General features: G+C 51.5%; 1 protein-coding gene across 1 annotated transcript in view; it reads left to right on the forward strand.

Moving 5' to 3' along the window:
- Positions 1–3480, forward strand: part of GRIK3 (glutamate ionotropic receptor kainate type subunit 3) — a 69824-nt gene extending 66344 nt beyond the window's left edge. The window contains exons 14-16 of the mRNA XM_048968874.1: positions 1851–2073; positions 2214–2464; positions 3234–3480. Of these exons, the coding sequence (XP_048824831.1) occupies positions 1851–2073; positions 2214–2464; positions 3234–3428 (669 nt within the window). The 3' untranslated portion in view covers positions 3429–3480. The remainder of the gene's footprint in view (positions 1–1850; positions 2074–2213; positions 2465–3233) is intronic.
- Positions 3481–21787: the final 18307 nt, after the last annotated feature.

A 21787-nucleotide genomic window follows, 5' to 3' on the forward strand; every position in this document is an offset into this window, starting at 1 on the left:
TGAGGACCTCTGAAGTGCGGCCGCAGCGCTCTGTGAGGTGTGAGCTGCAGCTCCCCGTTCCTCCTGCAACGCCTGATTGATGGCTGCTCTCACCATGACTGACAATCACTTCTAAATTGGACTTCTAACAAATAGCCAGCTCTATCAAACCGCTGGTGCTGCACTGAGAATTACAGCTGGCGAATTTTCGCTTGGAAAGGGACTGCTCTTATCTCCTGTTAGCCGAGTTAAAGAAACTAACTGGAAATAAATTCCCCGTGGGGAGGTGGAGGGCTGCAGACTGCAGAGCTCAGCCAAAGCAGAGCTGTGCCGAGCTGCACCAAGCTATGCTGAGTTGTGCTGAGCTGTGCCGAGCTGCCTTTGCAACCACAGCTCACCCCAGGGCTCTGTTTGGGGAGGACGAGGCCACAGCAGCTTGCTGGGCAGACACAAGGCTGGGGCTGCAGCAAACAGGAAGGTCTGCAGCCCAGGACTCCGTGCTGGAGACACGCAGCATCCATCCTGCTATTTCCACACAATGAAGTCCCTGAGCAGGTCAAAAGAAGGGATTTAAGAAGAGCAGAGAAGAGAAAAGTGGGTTTTTTTCCTGTTCCAAGCAGTCCTGTCTCATGTAATTTAAGCTGCCTGAAGAGCTACAATGCCTCATGCAAGTCCTATTAGCTTCACTAAATGCAGCCTATTGATTTTTTGCCAGTTTATTTTGCTCTGCGCTTTAAACTGGGAGAACACTGATGTTGTTTAAGAGCCCTGTGTCAACACCCAAGGAGCATTAAATGCAGGAAGAGAAAGAGCAAAAGGGAGAGCCAGTGAACCCAGAGGCCTCTGATCTGAACTATATAAATGTTAAACAAGTCGTTATCGGCAACTCGAGTGCGCTGTTCATTTCAATTACCCATCGTAATGCACAGATATTTAATAATCCTTTTGGAGGCGACATTTCTTGCTGCTCTTTGAGGCTTGATAGATGCCACAAATCTAGCTCACGGGCACTGGACCGGATTTTCAGGCGAGGGAGATTATCCTGCCTCCTGAATGCAGCTCGCTCCTGCACCGCAGGTTCATCAGCGGATTATAACGAGTGTGAATTCTAATTGACATCAGCGAGTCCGTGGCTGTTCCAGCAGGGATGAGCCCATGGGTCAGCAGCAGAGGAATGGCCTCTGTCACCATGTGGCACTGCTGGGGTGCTGGATGGGTGAGCAGAGCCACAAACCCACGTGCTGAATAAAGGAGGCGGACAGGCAAAGCATCCGAAATCAATCATAAAGAGGGACTGCCTGGCTTAGCTCATTTTCCCCTATATAAATACATGGATAGCAGCAGCCAGAACCGTGTGCAGGATGAGCCTTGTGCCTGTCCCCAGCACAGCAGCCAACCAAGAGCGTGGCCACAGACAAAGCCTGTATTTAAGATGTTACGGAAAGACCAAAAAGAGCCACACTTCTTCTCACCAACACATTTCCTAGAAGAAAAACGTGTCTGTGCAAAGAGCAAGCTAGACAGCATGCTCCTCCTTTCTAACAGAACGCCTGCTGCTCGTGGAAGAATACCAGAGCCTATTTTTAACCATAGGACAATCTTCTCGAATATTTCCAAGCCTCTGTTTATGTGGGTACGTTAAATTTGTTTGGCAGTTGCACATACCTCAGAGGAGACGTTTCCTTGTGGTGCTTGGGGAAAGACAGAAATACAACAGAGCGTGTGAGAGAGAGAGAGAGAAACAGATCCTCCAAAACATCCTCTGTCTTCTCTCACTGTCATTTATTTTTTTTTTAACTGTAAAGATGCAATTTTTTTTCTTTTCCCCAGCAAACAGAACATTAATTCTTATTTTGGTATCATTTTCCCAGAAATCCAAAATTTCTACCTTCGAAAAAATGTGGGCTTTCATGAGCAGCAAACCCACAGCTCTCGTTAAGAACAACGAGGAAGGAATCCAGCGGACCCTGACGGCTGATTACGCCCTGCTGATGGAGTCCACCACCATCGAGTACATCACCCAGAGGAACTGCAACCTCACCCAGGTCGGGGGGCTCATCGACTCCAAAGGCTACGGGATTGGGACCCCCATGGGTAAGTGGCTGTAGGGGCACAATCCTCTCCCAATAGCCTATTTCCAAACACCAAAGTTCATACGGACCGCCTTCCAAAAGAGAGATTTGGAGGTTCTGGTCACTGGGAGGGCATCCCCACTTTGTGCTGTTTGCCTCCAGGCTCACCGTACCGGGACAAGATCACCATCGCCATCCTGCAGCTGCAGGAGGAGGACAAGCTGCACGTCATGAAGGAGAAGTGGTGGCGGGGGAACGGCTGCCCTGAGGATGAGAACAAGGAGGCCAGTGCCCTGGGCATCCAGAACATTGGTGGCATTTTCATCGTGCTGGCAGCAGGCTTGGTGCTGTCGGTCTTTGTGGCCATGGTGGAGTTCATCTACAAGCTGCGGAAGACGGCGGAACGTGAGCAGGTACCAATCCCACACCTCCCTGCTAGCTTTGGGCTGAGGATTTCCCTTTCCTGAGCCCCCTGCACAGGGCAGAGCCACAGCACCCCTAGGTGCCCTCCCTGTGCTCCCTGCCCGTCCCATCCTGTGCACAATGAGAGCCCATGGCATTGAAAGGCAGCCTGCAGGAATGTCCTTCCTGCGTGCTGCGGTGCTGCAATGGGAAGCGCATCCACAGCAAAACCATGGCAAAACACTCAGGCTGTGTGTCAGGGCAGACAGGTGCAGACACTGCTCACTGGCAAGTGCAGCAGGACTCTGCCTCTCTGATTCATAACCCTACCAGCCCCCACCAGCATCACACAAACCCTCCAGAGCTCTGTCTTCCTGCAGGAGTTAGCACACACAAGGTATAACCTTACCAAAGCAGAGAGAGTCAACCCCAAAGCTTGCACACAGCTCAAGTCCCACTGAGCACAGCTGATCATAGAATCACAAAGTCACTGAGGTCAGAAAAGCCCTCTCAGCCCCCAAGCAACCCCAGCCCGCGCCCCCCATGCCCACAATGTCCCTCAGTGCCACATCCCCACAGCTCTGAACACCTCCATGGATGGTGACGCCAGCACTCCCTGTGCAGTCTGTGCCAGTGCATCACTGCTCTTTGGAGAAGAAATCTCACCTAATAACCAACCTGATGCCTTCAGCACGGCCCAAACCTCTGCTGCTGCAGAGATGAGCTCCAAAACTGCAGGCACGGGGTGGTAACGATGCGTTCTGTGCCTCCTCTCCACAGCGCTCCTTCTGCAGCGCGGTGGCCGATGAGATCCGGCTGTCACTCACCTGCCAGCGCCGGGTCAAGCACAAACCACCCCCACCCGTCATGGTGAAGGCAGATGCTGTGATCAACATGCACACCTTCAACGACCGCCGGCTGCCAGGGAAGGACAGCATGAGCTGCAACACCGGCCTGACGCCCGTGTTCCCATAGGCAGCAGAAACTGGGGGCGGGAGGGAAGGATGCGCAAAGGATTTGCTCCGAAGTGGGGGAAGAAAGGATTTGGAAAAAAAAAAGGAAAAAAAAAAAACAAGAGGGAAAAAAGAAAGAAAGACAGAAAAAAACGCAGGAGAAAAAAAAAAAAAAGAAAAAGAAAAAAAAAAAAAAAAGCTTGGTTTGGTTCATTTCGAGAACAAGGCCTTTCAACACCGCTGCATCCATCACCGGCGCAGAAGCAGCAACGTCAAAGCACAGACTGCACTGTGGGTCTCGGGGCTTTTCTGTTTTGTTTTTTCTTGTTTTTCATTCCTCATTTTTTTACAGCTTTGCTCCCTGGCCTCGTGCAGCCCAACGCCCCACCAGAGTCTGATGTTTACACACCGAGAACACGCGGAGGCACAACTGAATTGAGCCAAACTGAGCCCCAGCGGGCAGCGAGGAGCCCCCGAGCACAGCTCCTCCAGCATGGCAATAAAGGGACATGTTGTCCATCGGGTGTGCATGGCACACCTGGGAGAAAGGGACAGGAGAAGCCTCCCGACGCACTGCAGCTGCTGGCATAGAGGAGGCACCCCAGCAGCCATTGGTGGAGCAGAGGCAGCCCAGCAAGCTGGAATGGAACTGCAGCCAGGCAGGAAGGGGCTGACATGGTGTGTGTGGGGACTGCAAAGAACTGCTGCCAACCTGGGGTTGCCCCAACGCCCCACACCACACAGCCCGGTTCCTCCCCTTGCTGCCAGGCAGCAGAGCTCATGGGCTGCAGCAGAGATGGGAGGAGAGCTGTATCCCAGAGGAGGACAGGACGGGTGCCATGAAGCTGGCCGCAACTCTGTGTTCACACCTGAGCATCCCGGTGGGGTCCCAGCACACGGTGCAGCTCAGCCCAGTGCCTCTCACCCACCCACAGCTCCATGCAAACGCACTCATGTGTTCTTAAGGAATCTTCCATGCACTGTGTTCTTCTTTTCAGGTCGCTAACCCACAAGGCTGGTCCTGAGCACCAATCGAGTCAGAATTACCAAAGACCCCTCTGCTAACCGAAAGGAACGCTGAGCAGCTCCGCTCCGCTCCGTCCCTCCATGGGAACACAACCCATCTCTTCCCAACCACTGCAAAAAGAAGCAAGCAGACCCACTGTCACCCCGAGCACCACGAGCACCCAAGCACTGCAGAAAGTGCTTCAAAGCTCTGGTGCAGATGCTGGTGTTGAAGATAAGCGCAGCCCCCAGCCCCTGCCCGGCATCCCACAGCATGGGGGGCTTCTTCCCACCCTCCATCAGGAAGGTTTCCTTGGAGCTGATCCCAACTAGCAACCTAGATCAAGGGGAGACAACCCCTCCCCCCCAAAACAGAATTTGTCTTTATTTTGTTCTCCCCTGATGTAAAGAAGTAACGTAGAGACCCGAAACTAAGAACGGATAGTTTGACTCAAGTAGAGGTATGCAAAGAATTTACATTTATTTCCACCTTTTCATAGAAAAGTCAGAGCTGAAAGCTGCCACCTCAGTGCACATCATCACAGTTGCAGTTTGCTGACTGTGCACCCACTGGCTGAGGATGCACCATGAGCACAGCTCTGCTCCCTGAGCTGATGCACCAGTGCTCCTCACCACCCTGGGGCTGGGCAGGGCAGCAGAGCTGCTGCTCCCCTTGCAGATTTATAAGCCATCAGACAGAGATTTTTACAACCACAACGAAGATAAAAAAGCCTGAAACCTGCTTTACATTTCCTGAGAGCAAACCACCCCCAAACCAGCATTCACTTTGCTTCTCCGCAGACCTCTTTTGTTACTGAGCTAAATATCGCTTCTGCCGTGAGCACCAGTTATTCATCTTTGACACCAGTTCAATTTCCTTTTACTCACAAATGCCCCAGAGTGACAGGTGAGCACCAGCGCTGCTCGTGCTGTGGGCCAGCAAGACAAACCGCTGCGGCTCTGCTTTCTCCCTTCTCTCTCCAACCACACAGCAGCTCTCCACGTGTCTGTGTGGTTCAACCATCACAATCCTGCTCACTCCCAGGAAGCACCAGCTCTGCTGACAGCACTGTGCTGCCAGGCAGGGAGCTCACAGCACACACAGCACAGACAGCATCGGCCCCCCCAGCCCTGCTCACTGCGCTGGGCAGCCCTGATCTCAGCATCGCTGCTGACTGCTGGAGCAGGTTGGGATGCAGCTGGGATGCAGATGGGATGCAGAGGGAACGCAGCTGGGATGCAGCCAGGGCTGGGCTGTGCAATGCTGTGCAGGCGGCAGTGAGGAACCTGGCAGATGGCAGAGGGGAGACCCCATAAGGTGCAGCTATGATGACAAAGCATCGAAGCCTTTTGCAAGCTGCCCTGTGACCTGCTCGTGGCTACCAGCGACTCATGTCTTAGGAATGTGACTTCCAACCCTCAAGCAGGTTCATTCCTTGCTTGGTGGGCAGAGGGACTGAAGAAGTGAGGAGAAAATGAAGAAAACCCATTAGGGCTACGGAACTGTACCCGCAGCGTCCCCATTCCCCTTCACTGTCCCTTCCTCACCTGCTTTCTCCTTCCAGGTCTCCTGTGAGACAGAGCAGGGACACAAGGGCAGCTCCCTATGGGGCTGCTCTTCCATTTAGGCTGATCTGCTGAGATTTGGGTCAAGACACCAACGCTGCAAACCCACAGAGTCAGCACACGGAGGGACGCCGCTCAGCCCCACAGCGCTGCAGTGTGGGATGCACTGCACTGCCCACACCTTTGTCAAACAAAAGAGTGGACGAAAAGAAATAAAAAGGGAAAACGACAACAAAAAAACAAAATAATCAACTGACAACAATGGAAAAGAGTGCGGGAAAAAAAAAAAGGAAAAATAGAAAAAAATAAAAACTGGTCTCCTTGACATTCAGGGGAATTTCCTTTGTGGACATGCAGAATTTCTATGAATATAGTTTTTTGTAAACATTTTGTAACAATTTTGGTTTCATAGTAACTGTGTTACTTGCTGATCATTCTAGGCTGATGTAAATACAATTTCCAAAAAAAAAAAGAAAAAAGAAGAAAAAGAAAAAAGAAAAAATTCCAATTATTTTCCTTTTTAAGACACTGTGATATATCAAAGTGCACAGTTTGCTGTATGAAGTAATATGGTTTTAAATTTTAAATAAAAAATGATTTCTAGAAAACAACAAAATCTGCCTCGGTCTGTGCCTGATGTCTCCATCTCCCTTGGTTGGAATGCAGCTCCTAAATGCAGCCCAGCATCACAGCCCAGCTGTGGTCCATAGAGAGGGACAGCACTGCATGGCTGTGCTCACTGCAGGGATGCCACAGCCATGGGTGGACCTCAGCCCTTCTGGGCTCTGAATGATCCCCTAAAGCTGCCATTCCCTCTGCATCAGTCAAAAGAATCTCTCCCCACTCTAATTATTCCTAAGGGTCACCTCATAAATTGTTCTCATCTCTGTTATTCACTCCAGCCCTGGAAAGCCGCAGCATCGACGTCCCCGCCAAGGAGGGCCCCGCAGAGCTCCTCTTTTTGTTCTGAGCCCTGATCAATATGCAGAGGACACGGCAAAAAGAAGAAGGGGAAAAAAAGGTAAAAGCAGCCGATGCCTTCGCAAGGCTCCTTCAGCACGTGGGGCTGCTCCTGGGAGCCTCCCAGCACATTGCACCGCGCCATGCTGCACTGCGCCGTGTCACCAGGCAGTAATTAACCCTGCCACTCAGCCCGCACGGTGCTGCCAATCATGTGCCATGAATATTTAATCAGACAACGGATTTTCACTCGTAAAAAGGCGCCGCGCTCCCTCTGAGCATCAGTCCCTTCCCATCGGGGCAAACAGGGCAAACATCAGGGAACGGTGCCTGCTGTCTGCGTTGTGGATTCCTAACCTGCAGAGCCCAAATCACAGCAGAACTGCTCTGTGTGCAGCAGCATCCTCTGATCCCAAAGCACAGAGCTCCAATCTGTGATTGAGGGGTTGGACTCGATGATCTCTAGAGGTCCCTTCCAACCCCTACAATTCTGTGATCCTGTAATCCTGTGGCACGAGGGCAGCGGACACCAACAGCAGCCCTACAACCAATTAAACCCATCCCCAGGTCTGGACTGAACATTCCCATCAGCTGAACGCTCCTCACTTCCTCAAAGACTTGGAGATGGAACAGAGAAAAGGAGGATGCCTTCTTGAAGAAGAGGACATGGGGTTTCCTCTGCACTTCCCAACTCTGAAAACAAACCAAAAGGCTCAAATGCTCCCTGGTGCTGTCATGCCTGCAGCACTGCCTGCAGGGAGCATCTCCCAGGATCCATGGAGATGGGCTTCCAAACACTGCAGAGCAGTGCAGCTGCACAGGGATGCAGCACTGCTGGAGCCGGGAGCACGGAGCAAACTGCAGGCAGACAGGGTGCTGACACCTCTCACTCGGAGCCCTGTATCAATGGTTCTGTGCTGCAGGCTCCAAACACAGAGCGAAAGTGTGATCTCAGTAGACAAGAGATCTTCTGGCAGCACTGATGTAACAGATGGGCTCCAGCTAACGTGCTTTCAAAGGGGTTTGTAGGGCAGGGAAGTGATGGTGCGCAGGCAACACACGCAGCCCCACGGTGCTCTGCCATGGCCAAAGTGAGTGGGTTCCTTCTGTGGGTACCAGCACGGAGGGGGTGTTGTTACATGAAGGAGGGGCACGGGGCAGAGCACGGGGTGAGGGCATCACTGCAACACGGGGAAGAGAAGAGGTGGATCTCGCAGGAAGGCTCCGGGTTTCACTGCAAGAATCTCGCTCATTCTGCTTGTGGCTGAAAACTGCTCAGAGAGACATCATTAAAGTGTTTAAGAAGCATCTGTCATTATTAAAACAAAGTTGCTTTGCAATTTTACTATTTTGCTGCAGTTTCATTATCTTATGCAAATGAGCCATCTATTCCCTTCTGTAGTGTGGGCTGCAGCGGGACGGGAGCCCCAGCGAGACTATTTATTACCAGCCTCTCACTCTTGAGATTATCAATTGCAAATGAAGGAGCATAAATACATCTTCTTTAGCTGCTTATGCCACATTAAGGAACACGCTCGCAGCTAATGGCTTTGCAGCTCTCATCTGCTCAAACAGGAGCAGAGCACGGAGGGACTCCTTTGGTTGGCAGCAGCGTTCAGGCTGGTGGAACCCAATCCTCAGCAGTGTGCTGTGCCAACAGCACTGAGCCCAGCCCAGCCTGTGGGTGACCATGTAACGACACCAGGTGATACCATCTGTATGGCCTTCAGGATGAATTCTGGTACTGCAGTGCTCAGAACAGAAAGCCCTGCCCTTAGCTCTGGCTCTGCGGCTCCTCCACGCACAGATCTCCTGCTCACCCCTATGGACCCCTGCCCTGCTGTCCATGGCATAAGATCCACACCTGTCTCACTGCTGGCCCTGAAGCTCCCAGCTGGAAATATGGCACTACTGTGAGTAGGGCCACTGGTGTGGATCCAGATCAAATGGCTTTGGGTTCAAGAACAATGGAGAAGCTGAATGTGGCTGCTGCTTTTTCTCCTCCATGGAGAAGTTTATAAGAACACCAAGGTGCCTGCACTACCAACATGTGCCACATCAGTCATTGGAGTCATAGCAGGGTGGCTCAGACATCGCACAGCTCAGTTGCAGCCCCTGAATCCCAGCAATTCCACCCCCCAGCGTTGCCCCAAGCCCTGCAGAGCGGTGCAGAGCTGTCCCCAGGCACCCCACCAGCCATCACCATGTGCCCCTGTCTCGGCCACCCAGCAGCCTCCAGCTTCAGCAGCCACCGAGGGGCACAAGAGAAGAGGAAATTAGTAAAGGAGACAGCCAGGCTGTAATCAATATGCAATCTGACAAGGCTGCCAAAGCAGTTGTATTCTGCAGTGGGAATGACACTGCGCCTGCCCCCAGCACAAGCACCAATGCAGACCAAGGGCTGCTGGGTGCAGTGGAATCCCTGCAGGCAGGCATGGTGCAGAGCTGGCAGCCAGTACACAGACATCCCCCACAAGTGGGTAATTGATGCTATCTAGGGCCAGGTTATTGCAATCAGCATCGCTCTCTTTACATCAGCATTCGCCGCAGCCGAACCCTCTCGTGTTCCAGAGGGTTAGAAAATGTTATTATCCAGACAAACCCTCTAATTCCAACCAATTCGATTAAGCAGGCAAATGAAAATGACACAAACAAAGCTGTCTGAGATTCGGGTGGCTCGATGGCTTGCTGCTGCTTTGATTTATTCCTAACTGGATTTACAGAGCACACCCGGGGCACGTCGGTCCACCAGCGCTGGGAGCAGTGCTGTGCCGGAGCCTCTGCAGCCCCAGGATGGTGCCCATCAGCATCCTTCAGTCCTCCTCACCCACCTTGAGCTCCCCAGATCCAAGCTGTGCTCTGAGATCATTTGGAGACACTTTGCTCCGTTACATCCTGGAATATGTAAAAGTCTCCCAGAGTCTGGTGGCAGGCCTAAGGCAGAGCTCTAATTAGGCCATCAATAACCCAGAGCAGCTGCTCAGAAAGAATTCAGCTGTTCAAAGATGGAAAAGTCCATTAAGTTTATTGCATGAAATGTTGGACATGGTTTAGACAGGGGATCACGGCCAAATTATATAAACTACCAAAAAGCTGCCAAATGGAGGAAGTACGGGCAGGACAGGGCATTTTTAAACTGTCATTGCCCCGAAGGGAGAAGCAGACCCATTTGTCTGGTACTGCTGTCCAGAAGCATTGTCTGATGATAACTGCAGAGCCAGTGCTGAGCTCACACAGCTACAGTATGAGAACTGGAATAGAAGGTAATTATCCAAGTATTTCAGTAACTGTGGCAATTAAGTATTGTGGTAACACTTTGAAAACACAGCAATAAAATCAGAAACACAAGGAGCTGAAACGTTCTGCAGTAGGGATGAGGGGAAGCACGTCCTGCTCACACCTCCGGGCTCCCCAACCTCTCCACGGTGCAGATGCACATTCCCAGCCCACGGCCTTTGGAAGCTGTGCTGCTGAAAGCAATGGGCAGCTCAGCAGCAAGGGCACGCTGAGGGACACGGACATGTGGAGGGAGGGATGTGGGCAGCGTGAAGGTGATGGGCACGGGATGGAGGCAGCAGCGCCAGCTGGGGACGGGCTGACTGCAGAACTGGCAGAGCGGTGCTGGAGCTGAAGGCACTGCACAGCAAATCAAAGGACAGCCACTGGGGAGGCATTAAAGTACAGCACACGGCTGGCCCCGGCGGCTGCTGAAGGATGGGATAAAAAGAGGAACAAAAGAAGAGACTCAAAGAGTCCTATTTTTAGGTAGAGCTGCTGGAGCTCCGCGCTGCTGGTGGCCGGGCGCCGACAGCCACCAGGTGTAACCAAACTGTGTGCTCAGAGCCTGTGCTGGGGGGCCAGGCCACACTCCATGACAGCCCCTCTGCAGGGAACCGAGAGGTTTAATTTGTGGGGGTAAAGATTCCCATCAGAACCAATAAATAAAGACTGAGGCTGCGTCTTATCAAAAAATGCTTTTCTTCCCTCTCCGGGTGCCAGAAATTCCCACAACGCTGAGAAAATAGAGAACAATTTTTAAGCGCTGCTCTAGCAATAAAATACTGATCTCCAGCAAATGGAATTCGGAACATACAACAGTGGGCTATACATTATCCTGCCTAAAGCCTCCCCTGAGGGAAACGAGGTTATCAAAACTTTGGAGGACTTAATGCAAACGCTGCTCCTTCTGCTGCGCAAACGGCAGCTATGGGGAGGTTGGCACCACACTGCAGAGCCTGACCCCATCATCTCCGAGCTGCCATTCCTGAAGCAGGCACTGCCCAGCACTCAGCACTTGCTTGGGGAAAGTTCACTCTCAGGGCACCTTTCCTGCTGCAACGCAAAGCTGCTGCAGACTGGGTTCAAAGAAACAGCATGCTTAAATGAGAAAAGGCATGAATTGCACTACAGGGGTCGGGGGGGATCAATCCAAACCCTGAGCAGGTGCAAATCGATTGCTCTCGTGCTGCCCTCGCTACCAGGCTGGTAGGAGGACCCTAACCCTAACCCTAACCCTAACCAGCTGCACCCAGAGGAGCACAGCAGAGCTGATTACCCAGCTGAAGGCCCATGCATGGGCTGTTTTGCTTCTACCTGCCTGCCGTCTGCTTCCAACATCACACACCTCCCTGGGGTGCCGCAAAAGGCTGATCCAAGGAATCCAGAGTGTTTGTTTTGCTCTGCTGAGACACAGCTTTGCAAGAGAAGGCCTTGGGAAGAGTAATTGAATCAGAGGAATCCAACCGGTCTGCAGGATGAGGATTCACCCCTCTGCTGCTGGAGGGGCAGGGGGGAACAGGGGGCTGCTGTGTGTGCACCTACTGCTCACAGCCTTACAGAGGGAGATCCCACAGTTGGAGATGCAGTGATAATTGCCACCTATGTCATCGATTTTCAGACAGAAATTATTTTTTCCTTTTCCCCTGAATAATACTGGATTAACACAGAGAGGACATCGCATGGGAGGGGATGGCTGTGCTGGGCTGGAGGACGGATGCAGGCAGCAGTGCCAGCACTGATGAGCTGAGCAGAGAGCTGCCACCAGAGCCCCAGCAATGGGGTGGGACGGAGGAATCAAAGATGGGAATCTTCTGCTGCCCTGTAGCCTCACAAAGGGAACACCAACGAAAACCTGTGCTGCCAAGGACAAGACATTTAGAGCAAAAATAATGCTTGTCACTTTTTTCCTTTTTTCTTGCTGTTTGCAAGCAGTGAGGGGCTCACATTCTCCCTAAAACATGGAATGATTTCTTCTGTGGTCCCACGAGAGACATTAGGCTGCTGGAATACCAATCGAGTTCAGGCCTTCCTGAGATTTCAAATTAATCGCACTGATTGCAGCTTTATTTACTCACTGAGGTCTACTTAGCCCTTCCTTTGTTGCTGTAAAAGGCTTGTTATTCTCTTTAATTGAACCACTTTTGTAAACTGCATGCATTCCCACTAATTATTTTCCTTGATGAAAGTGGAGCTCCTCATCACTAACGCTCTCCTGAAATCTGTCATCTGGCAGGGAGCAGCAGGGCAGCACGTGTGCCAAGCTGGGCAGGAGGGGCTCAGGACCCGACCACACAGTGCATGGCAGGGATGGGATGATGGAAGCACCACTGTGAGCTGTGTGACGCAGCCTTCCACTGAACTATGAGTGAGAAAGGGCTCTGTGTACATCAGAATTATCCAAAGACTTGGGCTTGTTGAAGGTATTTGCCTTTGAAATGTAGAGTCAAAACAAAGTGACTTTTTAATGAACCTTTTCTCGTTCAATAAGAGAGCTCATTTCCCTCAATCTAGCTTCAAGTCAGTATTTAAAAAATCAGAAGTGTTTCATTCAGCTCGCAGACAATCAAAGCACCATTTGAGCAAGAAACGTGTGGGGATTTCATCATCCTGGCTGTGCTCAGTGCGTGGGGAAGAAGTGAGCAGGGCACCGAGTGAGGAGTGGAGAGCTGTGCCTGGGAGGGTCAGGGTTAGGGTTAGGATTTGGGTTGGGGTAAGGTTTAGTGTTAGGGTTAGGATTTGGGTTAGGGTTAGGGTTAAGGTTAGGGTTAGGGTTAGGGTTAGAGTAAGGTTTAGTGTTAGGGTTAGGATTAGGGTTAAGGTTAGGGTTAGGGTTAGGGTTAGGGTAAGGTTTAGGGTTAGGGTTAGGGTTTGGGTTAGGGTTAGGGTTAGGGTTAGGGTTAGGGTTAGAGTTAGGGTAAGGTTTAGTGTTAGGGTTAGGGTTTGGGTTAGGGTTAGGTTTAGGGTTGGGTTAGGTTTGGTTTTTGTTTAGGGTTAGGTTTAGGGTTAGGGTTAGGGTTAGGGTTAGGGTTAGGGTTAGGGTTAGGGTTAGGGTTAGAGTTAAGTTCAGGGTCATGTTTATTGTTAGGGTCAGATTGGGATTAGGATTAGGGTTAATGTCAGGGTTAGTGTTTGGTTAGGTTCAGGTTCAGGACTGTGCTGTCCAGCCCCAAACAGCAGCACCAGCATTTTCCTCACTTGGGCACAGCTCAGCCCAGCTTTGCTTCACTCCAGACCAGCTGAGCTCCGTTTGCAGAGATGCTGCAGACACCTCCAGCAGCTGTGAATACACCACAAATGCTTCTCCACATGTGTGTGTTTATCCTTCCTCCCAGCAGTTCTCCAGGCTCAGGTCAGTAGAGCTGCTGTAGCGCTCGGTGACGGTGGCAGAACTGCTTCCATCTCTGGAGGAACGCAGGAAGCATCAGTGCTGAATTTGACACAGGTCAGGGCAGAACGATCCACTAACCAGATTAGCTGCCATTCGCAATCTCTGGAGAGCACTCATAAATGCATTACCGGATTTGCATAACAACAGGCAGTTTAAGTGGCGCACAGAAGGAACAGATGATGATCTGCTAAACAAATGTGCACGGCTGAACACGGTGCTCAGCAAGGAGGGACCCAGCAGCTCCACAGCATGGCTGCATAGGGGTGATGGGGCCTGCCTTACACAGGAGATGCAGAAACATAGGGCAGAATGGTTGTGTGGGAAGCCAGGGCCAGGCAGGCAACGGGAGACCTGCATGAGGATGCTGGGCTGGAAAGGAGCAGGACTGGAGCAGAGCTGGGAAAAGAGCCTGAGGTTACAGCTGACTTTCTGTGTTGCTCAGCTCCACAAACACCAGAATAATCTCCTCTCATCCAAAGGTATATTCTTTTTTTCTTTCCCAAAGAAAATCCTACTGGAAATGACATTCTTTGCTGTGACAGAGGGCTATTTGCATTCCATTACACATCTCCCCCTCCCCAGATGTGGCGAGAAAATTATACACTCCGCTCAGAAGCGCAGCTGGATGCCAACCCCAGCCTCACCTCTCCCAGGACTAATGAGACGCTATCAGGAGAGGCTTTGATAGCTCAGCACATTACAACAAAGAACCTTGGGTCACGCCTGCAGCCGGGAACATTGAAATGAGACGACCCCAGTTTTAGAGCAGGGCCGCTAAGTGGAGAGCTTGCTATTTTGGGCAGACGCAGAAGAGTCCCTGGCGTATTTAGAGCTCTAGGAGGACTGTCGTGATGGGCAGTTCTAATGAAACCTCAGCTTCAGAGCTATTTACACAGATGTTTTACCAGCACAGAGTGCTGCAGGCTCTGCATTGAGACCTTCTGATGGACCCAGGCCCAATTATCTCCCAAATGTTCTTCAGCTTTCCTCTGACTAGCACTAATGGACCCACTTACAGCTACAAATAAAAATTGCTTAGCTTTAAATTGGACAAAATACTTCTCCGTGTGTTCATGTAGGGGGCAGGGTTGGACTGGAATAGCAGAGGGACAAAGAAGAGCAGCAGGACTCAGCTGGATTGGCAGAACATAAAGAAATGAAACATGAGAATTGCAGCAAAAGCCCCACTTGAAGTGACTGTCAAAGCATGTTTACTTGGAAAAGCTGCACAACAGCTTCGAAACGCCCATCTTCCAACGAGCACCCACACAGCAAACAGAGCAAAGGCACAAAACAGATGGAGAAATTAGCAAAGGAAGTTTTCTGTCCGCTCTGCACGTTTCCTCCCAGTCTCAATAAGCTCAACGTGGACACAGCACTGTGTGAAGCAGCTCCAAGTGAGGTTAAAGCTCAGCAGTGCTCTGTGATTGCGCTGCCCGAGGGGAGCTGCAAGGAACGCTGTGCAGCAATGCAGCACTCACAGCTGCTGCACAGAGCTGCTCCCCAGCAGCTCCACTCCATCCCAGGGGCGCTGCCAAAGGCTGCTGACCTTTGCCTGCACATCACATGTCAGATCCTGCCCCAAATCCTTCTTTTCCCTTCTCTGAATTTTGTTTGGGATCTCCTTCTTTGCTTGGGTACGTTGCCCAGCTTTCACCTTGCACAGATCTTCATATTGCTTTCTCTTCCATCTCCCCTCATCTCAGCACTGAACTCTGCCATTTCCTCTCTGGTGCTGCATCTCTACTAGGTCAAACTCAATCCACAGCACAGCAGGGACTTGCCTTGTTCCACGCACGTCATGTGGACCACATGTGATCCACAGGACCACATATGAAGGACCACATTTTCAGCCTAACTCTGGGGTTGGCACAGGGCTTGTGCTTGCCTCATCCATGGATTTCCACCCCAGACACATGGAAGAGGTGTCAGATCACAACTGGTTTGACTGCAGCAGCTGAAAGCCAACCCCAAAGCCAACCCCAAAGTCAACCCCAAAGCCAACTTCAAAAGTCAACCTCAAAACCAACCTCAAAGCCAATCTCAAAGCCAACCCCAAAGCCAACCCCAAAGCCAACCCCAAAGCCAACTCCAAAGCCAACCCCAAAGCCAACCCCAAAGCCAACTCCAAAGCCAACCCCAAAGCCAACCCCAAAGCCAACTCCAAAGCCAACCCCAAAGCCAACCCCAAAGCCAACCCCAAAGCCAACTCCAAAGCCAACCCCAAAGCCAACCCCAAAGCCAACCCCAAAGCCAACCCCAAAGCCAACTCCAAAGCCAACTCCAAAGCCAACTCCAAAGCCAACTCCAAAGCCAACTTCAAAAGTCAACCTCAAAACCAACCTCAAAGCCAACCTCAAAGCCAACTTGAAAAGCCAACCTCAAAGCCAAACCCAGGCTCTGCTCAGCTTGGAGACATCACGTCTTGTGCACACTGCTTGTGCAATGCTTGGCACAAAGAGGCCAAGTCAGCAACAGCCCTGCTAGGAGCTGTAATAGGGAGTAGAGAGGCTGCTGAAAAGAAAGTGCTTGTTCTGACAATAATCCTGAAGTGCTTTTAGAACCGAAATAACATCAAGTCAGAAAGCTCACACACCATATTCGAGGTGCAAAGGGGTGAAAATCAGCAGCTGATAGGAATTTTCCGCAAGCGGTTCTCAGAATCAGCTTTGACAGAACTTGCAATTCCGAAGAATATTTCCTGACCATTTCATCTGTCACTCTGGGTCAGGCGGGGAGATGGAAACGCAGCCGGGTTTGAAAGGAACCAGCTTTAGTGGAGGAATCGGGACGAGCGCACAGAGCAACAGGAGCGGAGTGAATAATGCATCATTTATTCACGAACTGTCAGCTCGCTCTCCTCGCTGAATTGTCCCGGCTTCCTCTGCTTTATCCTTCAGCCGAATAACGCGTGTGATGAAATACCAGCTGTAATTCATTTCGGAGCACTACCCTGACATTACAAACAGCTGCGGTTGGGCTCAGAGGCCACAAGATACATCATGTTTCTGGCTGAGTGAACACAACCTCGCAGCCCTCGGTCTCAAGCCTGGGAGGAGGGCTGTGCTCGGAGGGATGCTGCCGTGCTGCTGTGCTCAGAGCACACAGTGAGGGGTATGGGGTGCAGCCAGGAGCCCTCTGCCATGGCAGAGCATGGTGTGATGGCACTGAGGCAGCAGCACAGCCATGGCAATGGGGTTGTGGCGAGCAGCATGCCATCATGAGGCAGCTCCATCCCAGCTTGTAGCTTGGGTGCTCTCTGTGTTATCTGTAGGAGCCCTAAGAGCGAAATGTCGTATTCAAAAGCATGTATTCATAGCTGGCTAATCACAGCTTAATTACAACAGCTCAGCAGGCTCTTGTAGGAACACCGCGTCTGAGGCGGTTCCACCAGGAAACTTTTTATGAGATAAGCAGAAGCATCAAATTGCTTCAGATGTGCGAGAAAAACCTATTTGGTGTTAATTGGGGCAATTACCTTTCCGCTAATTTGCATGCCTCATGAATATTAAACGCGTAATAAAAAGAAAATGCTGTGACTGGCCGACTGCTGCCCAGAGGAGTGCGTGGGGAGGAGGGAACAGCGCTGGGCTTCGGTGCATCTCAGGCGAGGGAATCCTCAGCAGAGAGCAGCCAAAGCAGCGCCACCCCTGCAGATGCTGATGGAGCCCTGAGCTTCAACGTGCTCACTGGGCATTGAGGCACTCTGCTTTCCTGCTGCTCCTCCCCTGCCATCAGCCTTGCTTTCACTGGTCCCATTGCATTCAGACAAGGGCACAGAGCACAGAAGTTGGGTTTCTCTTCTTTCGTACTTGAGTGCTGGAGAACGGCTCTCCTGACAGCTGGTGAGGAGGACCGAGGGTTAGAGGATAACTGAGAAGATGCAAATGGAAGCTGTGCCTTGTTCTCTTCCAGGAATACATGCTGCTCCTGTTTAAAACTCCCTTGAGAGTCTGCTGGGAGCAGATTCCAGCTCCACAATATCATCTGAACACAGTTTAGGTCGTTGCCTCCTTCCCAGCCCCACAAGTTGCACAGGGATGGATCCATATCCCAGCCAAGCAAGCAGCAGGGACACAGCTCAGCAAATATTCAGATCTGGAGCCCAAACCCTCACTCCTGGCCCACTCAGTACCCCTGGAGCACGCAGCTACACAGACAATTTATCATCATCCAAGAACAGCATGTTGTCATTGTTCCCTATGTTCACTAAACACCAGCACTGTGCTGCTCCAAGCCCCTCAGAGCTGCACTTGCCAGCTCTGGGCGGTGGGCAGGCCAGCACAGTGCATCCCACAGACCCCTCCTCTGCTTTCATCATTTACTGCTACTAAAGAATCATAACAGAGCTATTTACAGCAGCCATTAAATAAGGCAATATTTCAGCATTGATTTTGTGTCTTTCCCGGCAGCGCACACATCTTTTGATAACTCAAAGCCTATTGATTTTTCTATAAACAAAAAATTAATACCAGCAGCAGCAGAGCACAGGGCCGGTCACAGCAGTGACAATCCAGGGCCTTGTGTGCACTGCAGGAGGACAGAAAGGCAAAGGGGAGAGGAGGGAAACAAACACACTTGTGGCTGTCTGCCTGGGATTAACTACAAGCAGGGAAGGATGTCTGAAGAGCAGCAATGGCACAGCCTGCTCCATGCTGACCTCTCAGCTGCCTGGGAAACACTCTTCATTTCCTTTATTTATTTGTATTAAATTCCAGCTGTCCTTGGCAGACCCCAACCCGGCACCAGGCATAGCAAGGGGCTGTGCTCACAGCAGGAGCCCCACGGGGTGCCAGGATCCAGCCCAGAGCCAGCACACAAACCAAACCCAGCATCAGAACTACGCACTGCTGTGAGCCCAAGAACCCACGGGTCGGTGCTGCTGCTGGAAAGGAAGCACTCCTCACACCCAGCTCGGTGCCAGATTTGGCCAAGTCCTTCGGTCTCCCTCTTTCTGCACACACCAAACTGGGAGCGAAAAGTGGGATCTGCTGCAGCACAGTGACAACATACATGAGACAAAGCACTTCTCCACGGCCAGCTGGCATCCAAACACTTCCACCAGCGGAGCTGTGAGCCTTGCGTTCATGGGTGGCAGAAAGCAGCTCCTGATCTGCAAGTACTGGGGCAGGAAACAGTGGCAAAGTGCGGATGCAACTGGGGCACAGCATGGCACAGCATGGCATAGATGGCACAGCATGGCACAACATGGCATGGCACAGCATAGATGGCACAGCATGGCATAGCACAGCATAGATGGCACAGCATGGCACAGCATGGCATGGCATGGCATGGCATGGCATGACATAGCACAGCATAGATGGCACAGCATAGATGGCACAGCATGGCACAGCATGGCACGGCATGGCATAGATGGCACAGCATGGCATGGCACAGCATAGATGGCACAGCATGGCACAGCATGGCACAGCATGGCACAGCATGGCATAGATGACACAGCATGGCACACCATGGCATAGATGGCACAGCATGGCACAGCATGGCATGGTATGGCATAGATGGCACAGCATGGCACAGCACAGCATGGCACAGCATGGCACAGCACGGCATAGATGGCACAGCATGGCACAGCATGGCACAGCATGGCATAGATGGCACAGCATGGCATGGCACAGCCTCCCCCACAGGGTCAGCAGGGCACCACAGCAGCTCGCAGCCCGGCCGTGGGCTTGGAGAGGAATGGGTAACACTCACAGTGCGCCTGCGTGCGTTATCCTTCTGCTTATTTGTGTTTGCTGGGTTGTTTGCAAACGGCTGCTGGTTTTTGGCGGGCAGTTTTGGATCACACACATCCCGGTTTGACAGGGATGATTGCTGGGGGAGCTGTGAGATTAATAAAACAAAAGCAAATGATAGGGCAGCCGTGCCATCTGCTTTTGTGAAGACAAAAGGGTCAGGGAAGCTGCTCCGCTAATGACGATAAACGGTTTTCTCTATGCCACGACATTTGTATGCCAAATTTACTGTAAAACAAAAATTACTCTCCTATTTTTTTAAGCAAAAAGAGTGAGCTCACGGGATCACTCACTAAGCAAGCCAATCTGCGAGTGAATTCGGACCTCAGGCTCCTTAATGAGGCCAAGCAGGGCAATGCGGCTCGTTCCGCTCCCCTGTTTGGGTGTCTTTTTTGATTCTTTGTCATTTTGCATTATGAGAGTCACAGGAAAAGCAGGGGGCAGATAAAGGAATCCAACCAAACCCTAATGGAGAAACCCATTTCCTTCCAACAGCCAAGCAGTGTGACAGACAGTAATGGATTTCATACCCGCCTGATGCAAAGCTTATGTTAGGCTCAGGAAAATTTAGTGATAACAGTTTATCAACATATTGATGGAAGATAATGGGCTCCCGTCAGACCTGTCCACACTCCTCAGCCTGTCAGCTATTCCAGGTCCGTACCACACTGCTCTCTCCCTCACATTAATCCCCACTGGCACCCTGTGCCTCAGGCAAAAGCCATGACACGGGATTAGCATAACGCCTTCAGCTCTCCATGCACAGCAGCAGCTGTGAGCCCAATGCAGAGACCTGAAGGACACCATCCCTCGGCTGCCACGGCTTTCCATTTCAGGAAGCTCTACAGAATGGAGGTTCCATGCCAGGAAGCGGCAAAAAGTCAACCCATATTTTGAAGTGCACTCTTTGCAAATAATACAAATAATACAGATGTCATTATAAACATGGAAACTAATCCAGGTAGCTGCGTAAACAACAGCAAGGATGGTGCAGGACCAGGATTAGCAGTTCATGCCTTTGTAAAAGGATTAGTGGGACTGCACCGAGCTGAGGGAGAAGTTGGAAACTAATCTGCATCGATGAAGATGCAAATTCCAAGTGCATGATGCTCCCAGGCACACCGCCCTGCGCCTGCATGGCTGCTGCAGTCAGACACTGCTATGGAGTGCATCAGCACTGCTCCCACGTAACACATCTTGCAATTACAGACTTCAACCTATTCGCTGCTGTGGGCCCTGGGAAAACAAAGACATTTATCCAGAAAGCATCAGGCAGCTTCCTGCAATCCCTCCCTGGGTGATGCACTGAGTCCTGACACTCCACATTCACTGCCAATGTGTGCTCACACAGCAGCCAGCAGGATGACACACCAGTGCCAGCTGCACCCAGAACTGAGACGGCAGGACAGTGACCTGCAGAAGAGGAGCTTCTTTGCTCAGGTGTGAAACAACAGCAGTTGAACCACCAGCTTAGTTCTGATGGGGCCACAGCTCCAGCACAAACACGGAGTTCCCCCAATCCTCTCCCTCTGCTCCCCGTGCTCCCAGCACACACCAGTGGCGGCACACAGCCATCACCAACGCTCACCCTCACCTCTCACCCCCATCCTTTGCAGCAGTGATCACATACGTGACACTGTGCTGCTTCTCCTGCTCATACCCATATGCATCCCCAGCACAGCATGTAAATAAACAGCCGGTGGCACGCAATTTATCTTCATTTGTCAGCAGTGACAGGATAACTCACTTGTGACTGCCCCTCTCCATCCTCTCCTCACTCACAAAGATTGATGCTCACACGGACATCCCCACTGTGGTCGCCAGCCATCCGCACTCTGGTTTGCTCTGTGGCCAAACCTTATGGCCCTGCCCCACAGCCCTGCCCCACAGCCCTGCCCCATGGCCCTGCCTGACAGCTCTGCATTGCATCCCTGCCCCACAGCCCCTTTCAGGCCACAGGGAAAGAACAGAAGCCCCAAATGCACTTCTCGAACTTTCCCTGCTCTGCAGCACGGGGCTCTCACCGCTCAGCTGTTTGGTCCAGTGGTTTTGGAGATGAATCACAAGAGCTCCTTATTACCAACACAGCTGGGGGTACAGAAGCATCTCTCAGTGGCACACCGGTACCCAGGAGCTCTCCACGCCCAGGGTTACAATTACCAGGGAAATACATAATGGAATGAGCAAACTGTTTAATAACACACACCTGTATAACAACATCAGCAGTTGCCATGCAGCGTAATGAGCACAGCCCCTTTTCCTGGCTATACAGGTGCTCCCCAGGTTTTAAATAAGATTGCTTGTGTCCCATAATTATAGCAGCGACGGTGCACTGGTGTGTGACACAGCCCAGCATTCCCCACTCCCCTGGGAACAGAATTATCCTTTATGCCATCTTTAAGGTAATGACAAGATTACGATTCTCGC

The sequence above is a fragment of the Lagopus muta genome, chromosome 23 (assembly GCF_023343835.1).
Source record: "Lagopus muta isolate bLagMut1 chromosome 23, bLagMut1 primary, whole genome shotgun sequence".
NCBI classification, from domain to species: domain Eukaryota; kingdom Metazoa; phylum Chordata; class Aves; order Galliformes; family Phasianidae; genus Lagopus; species Lagopus muta.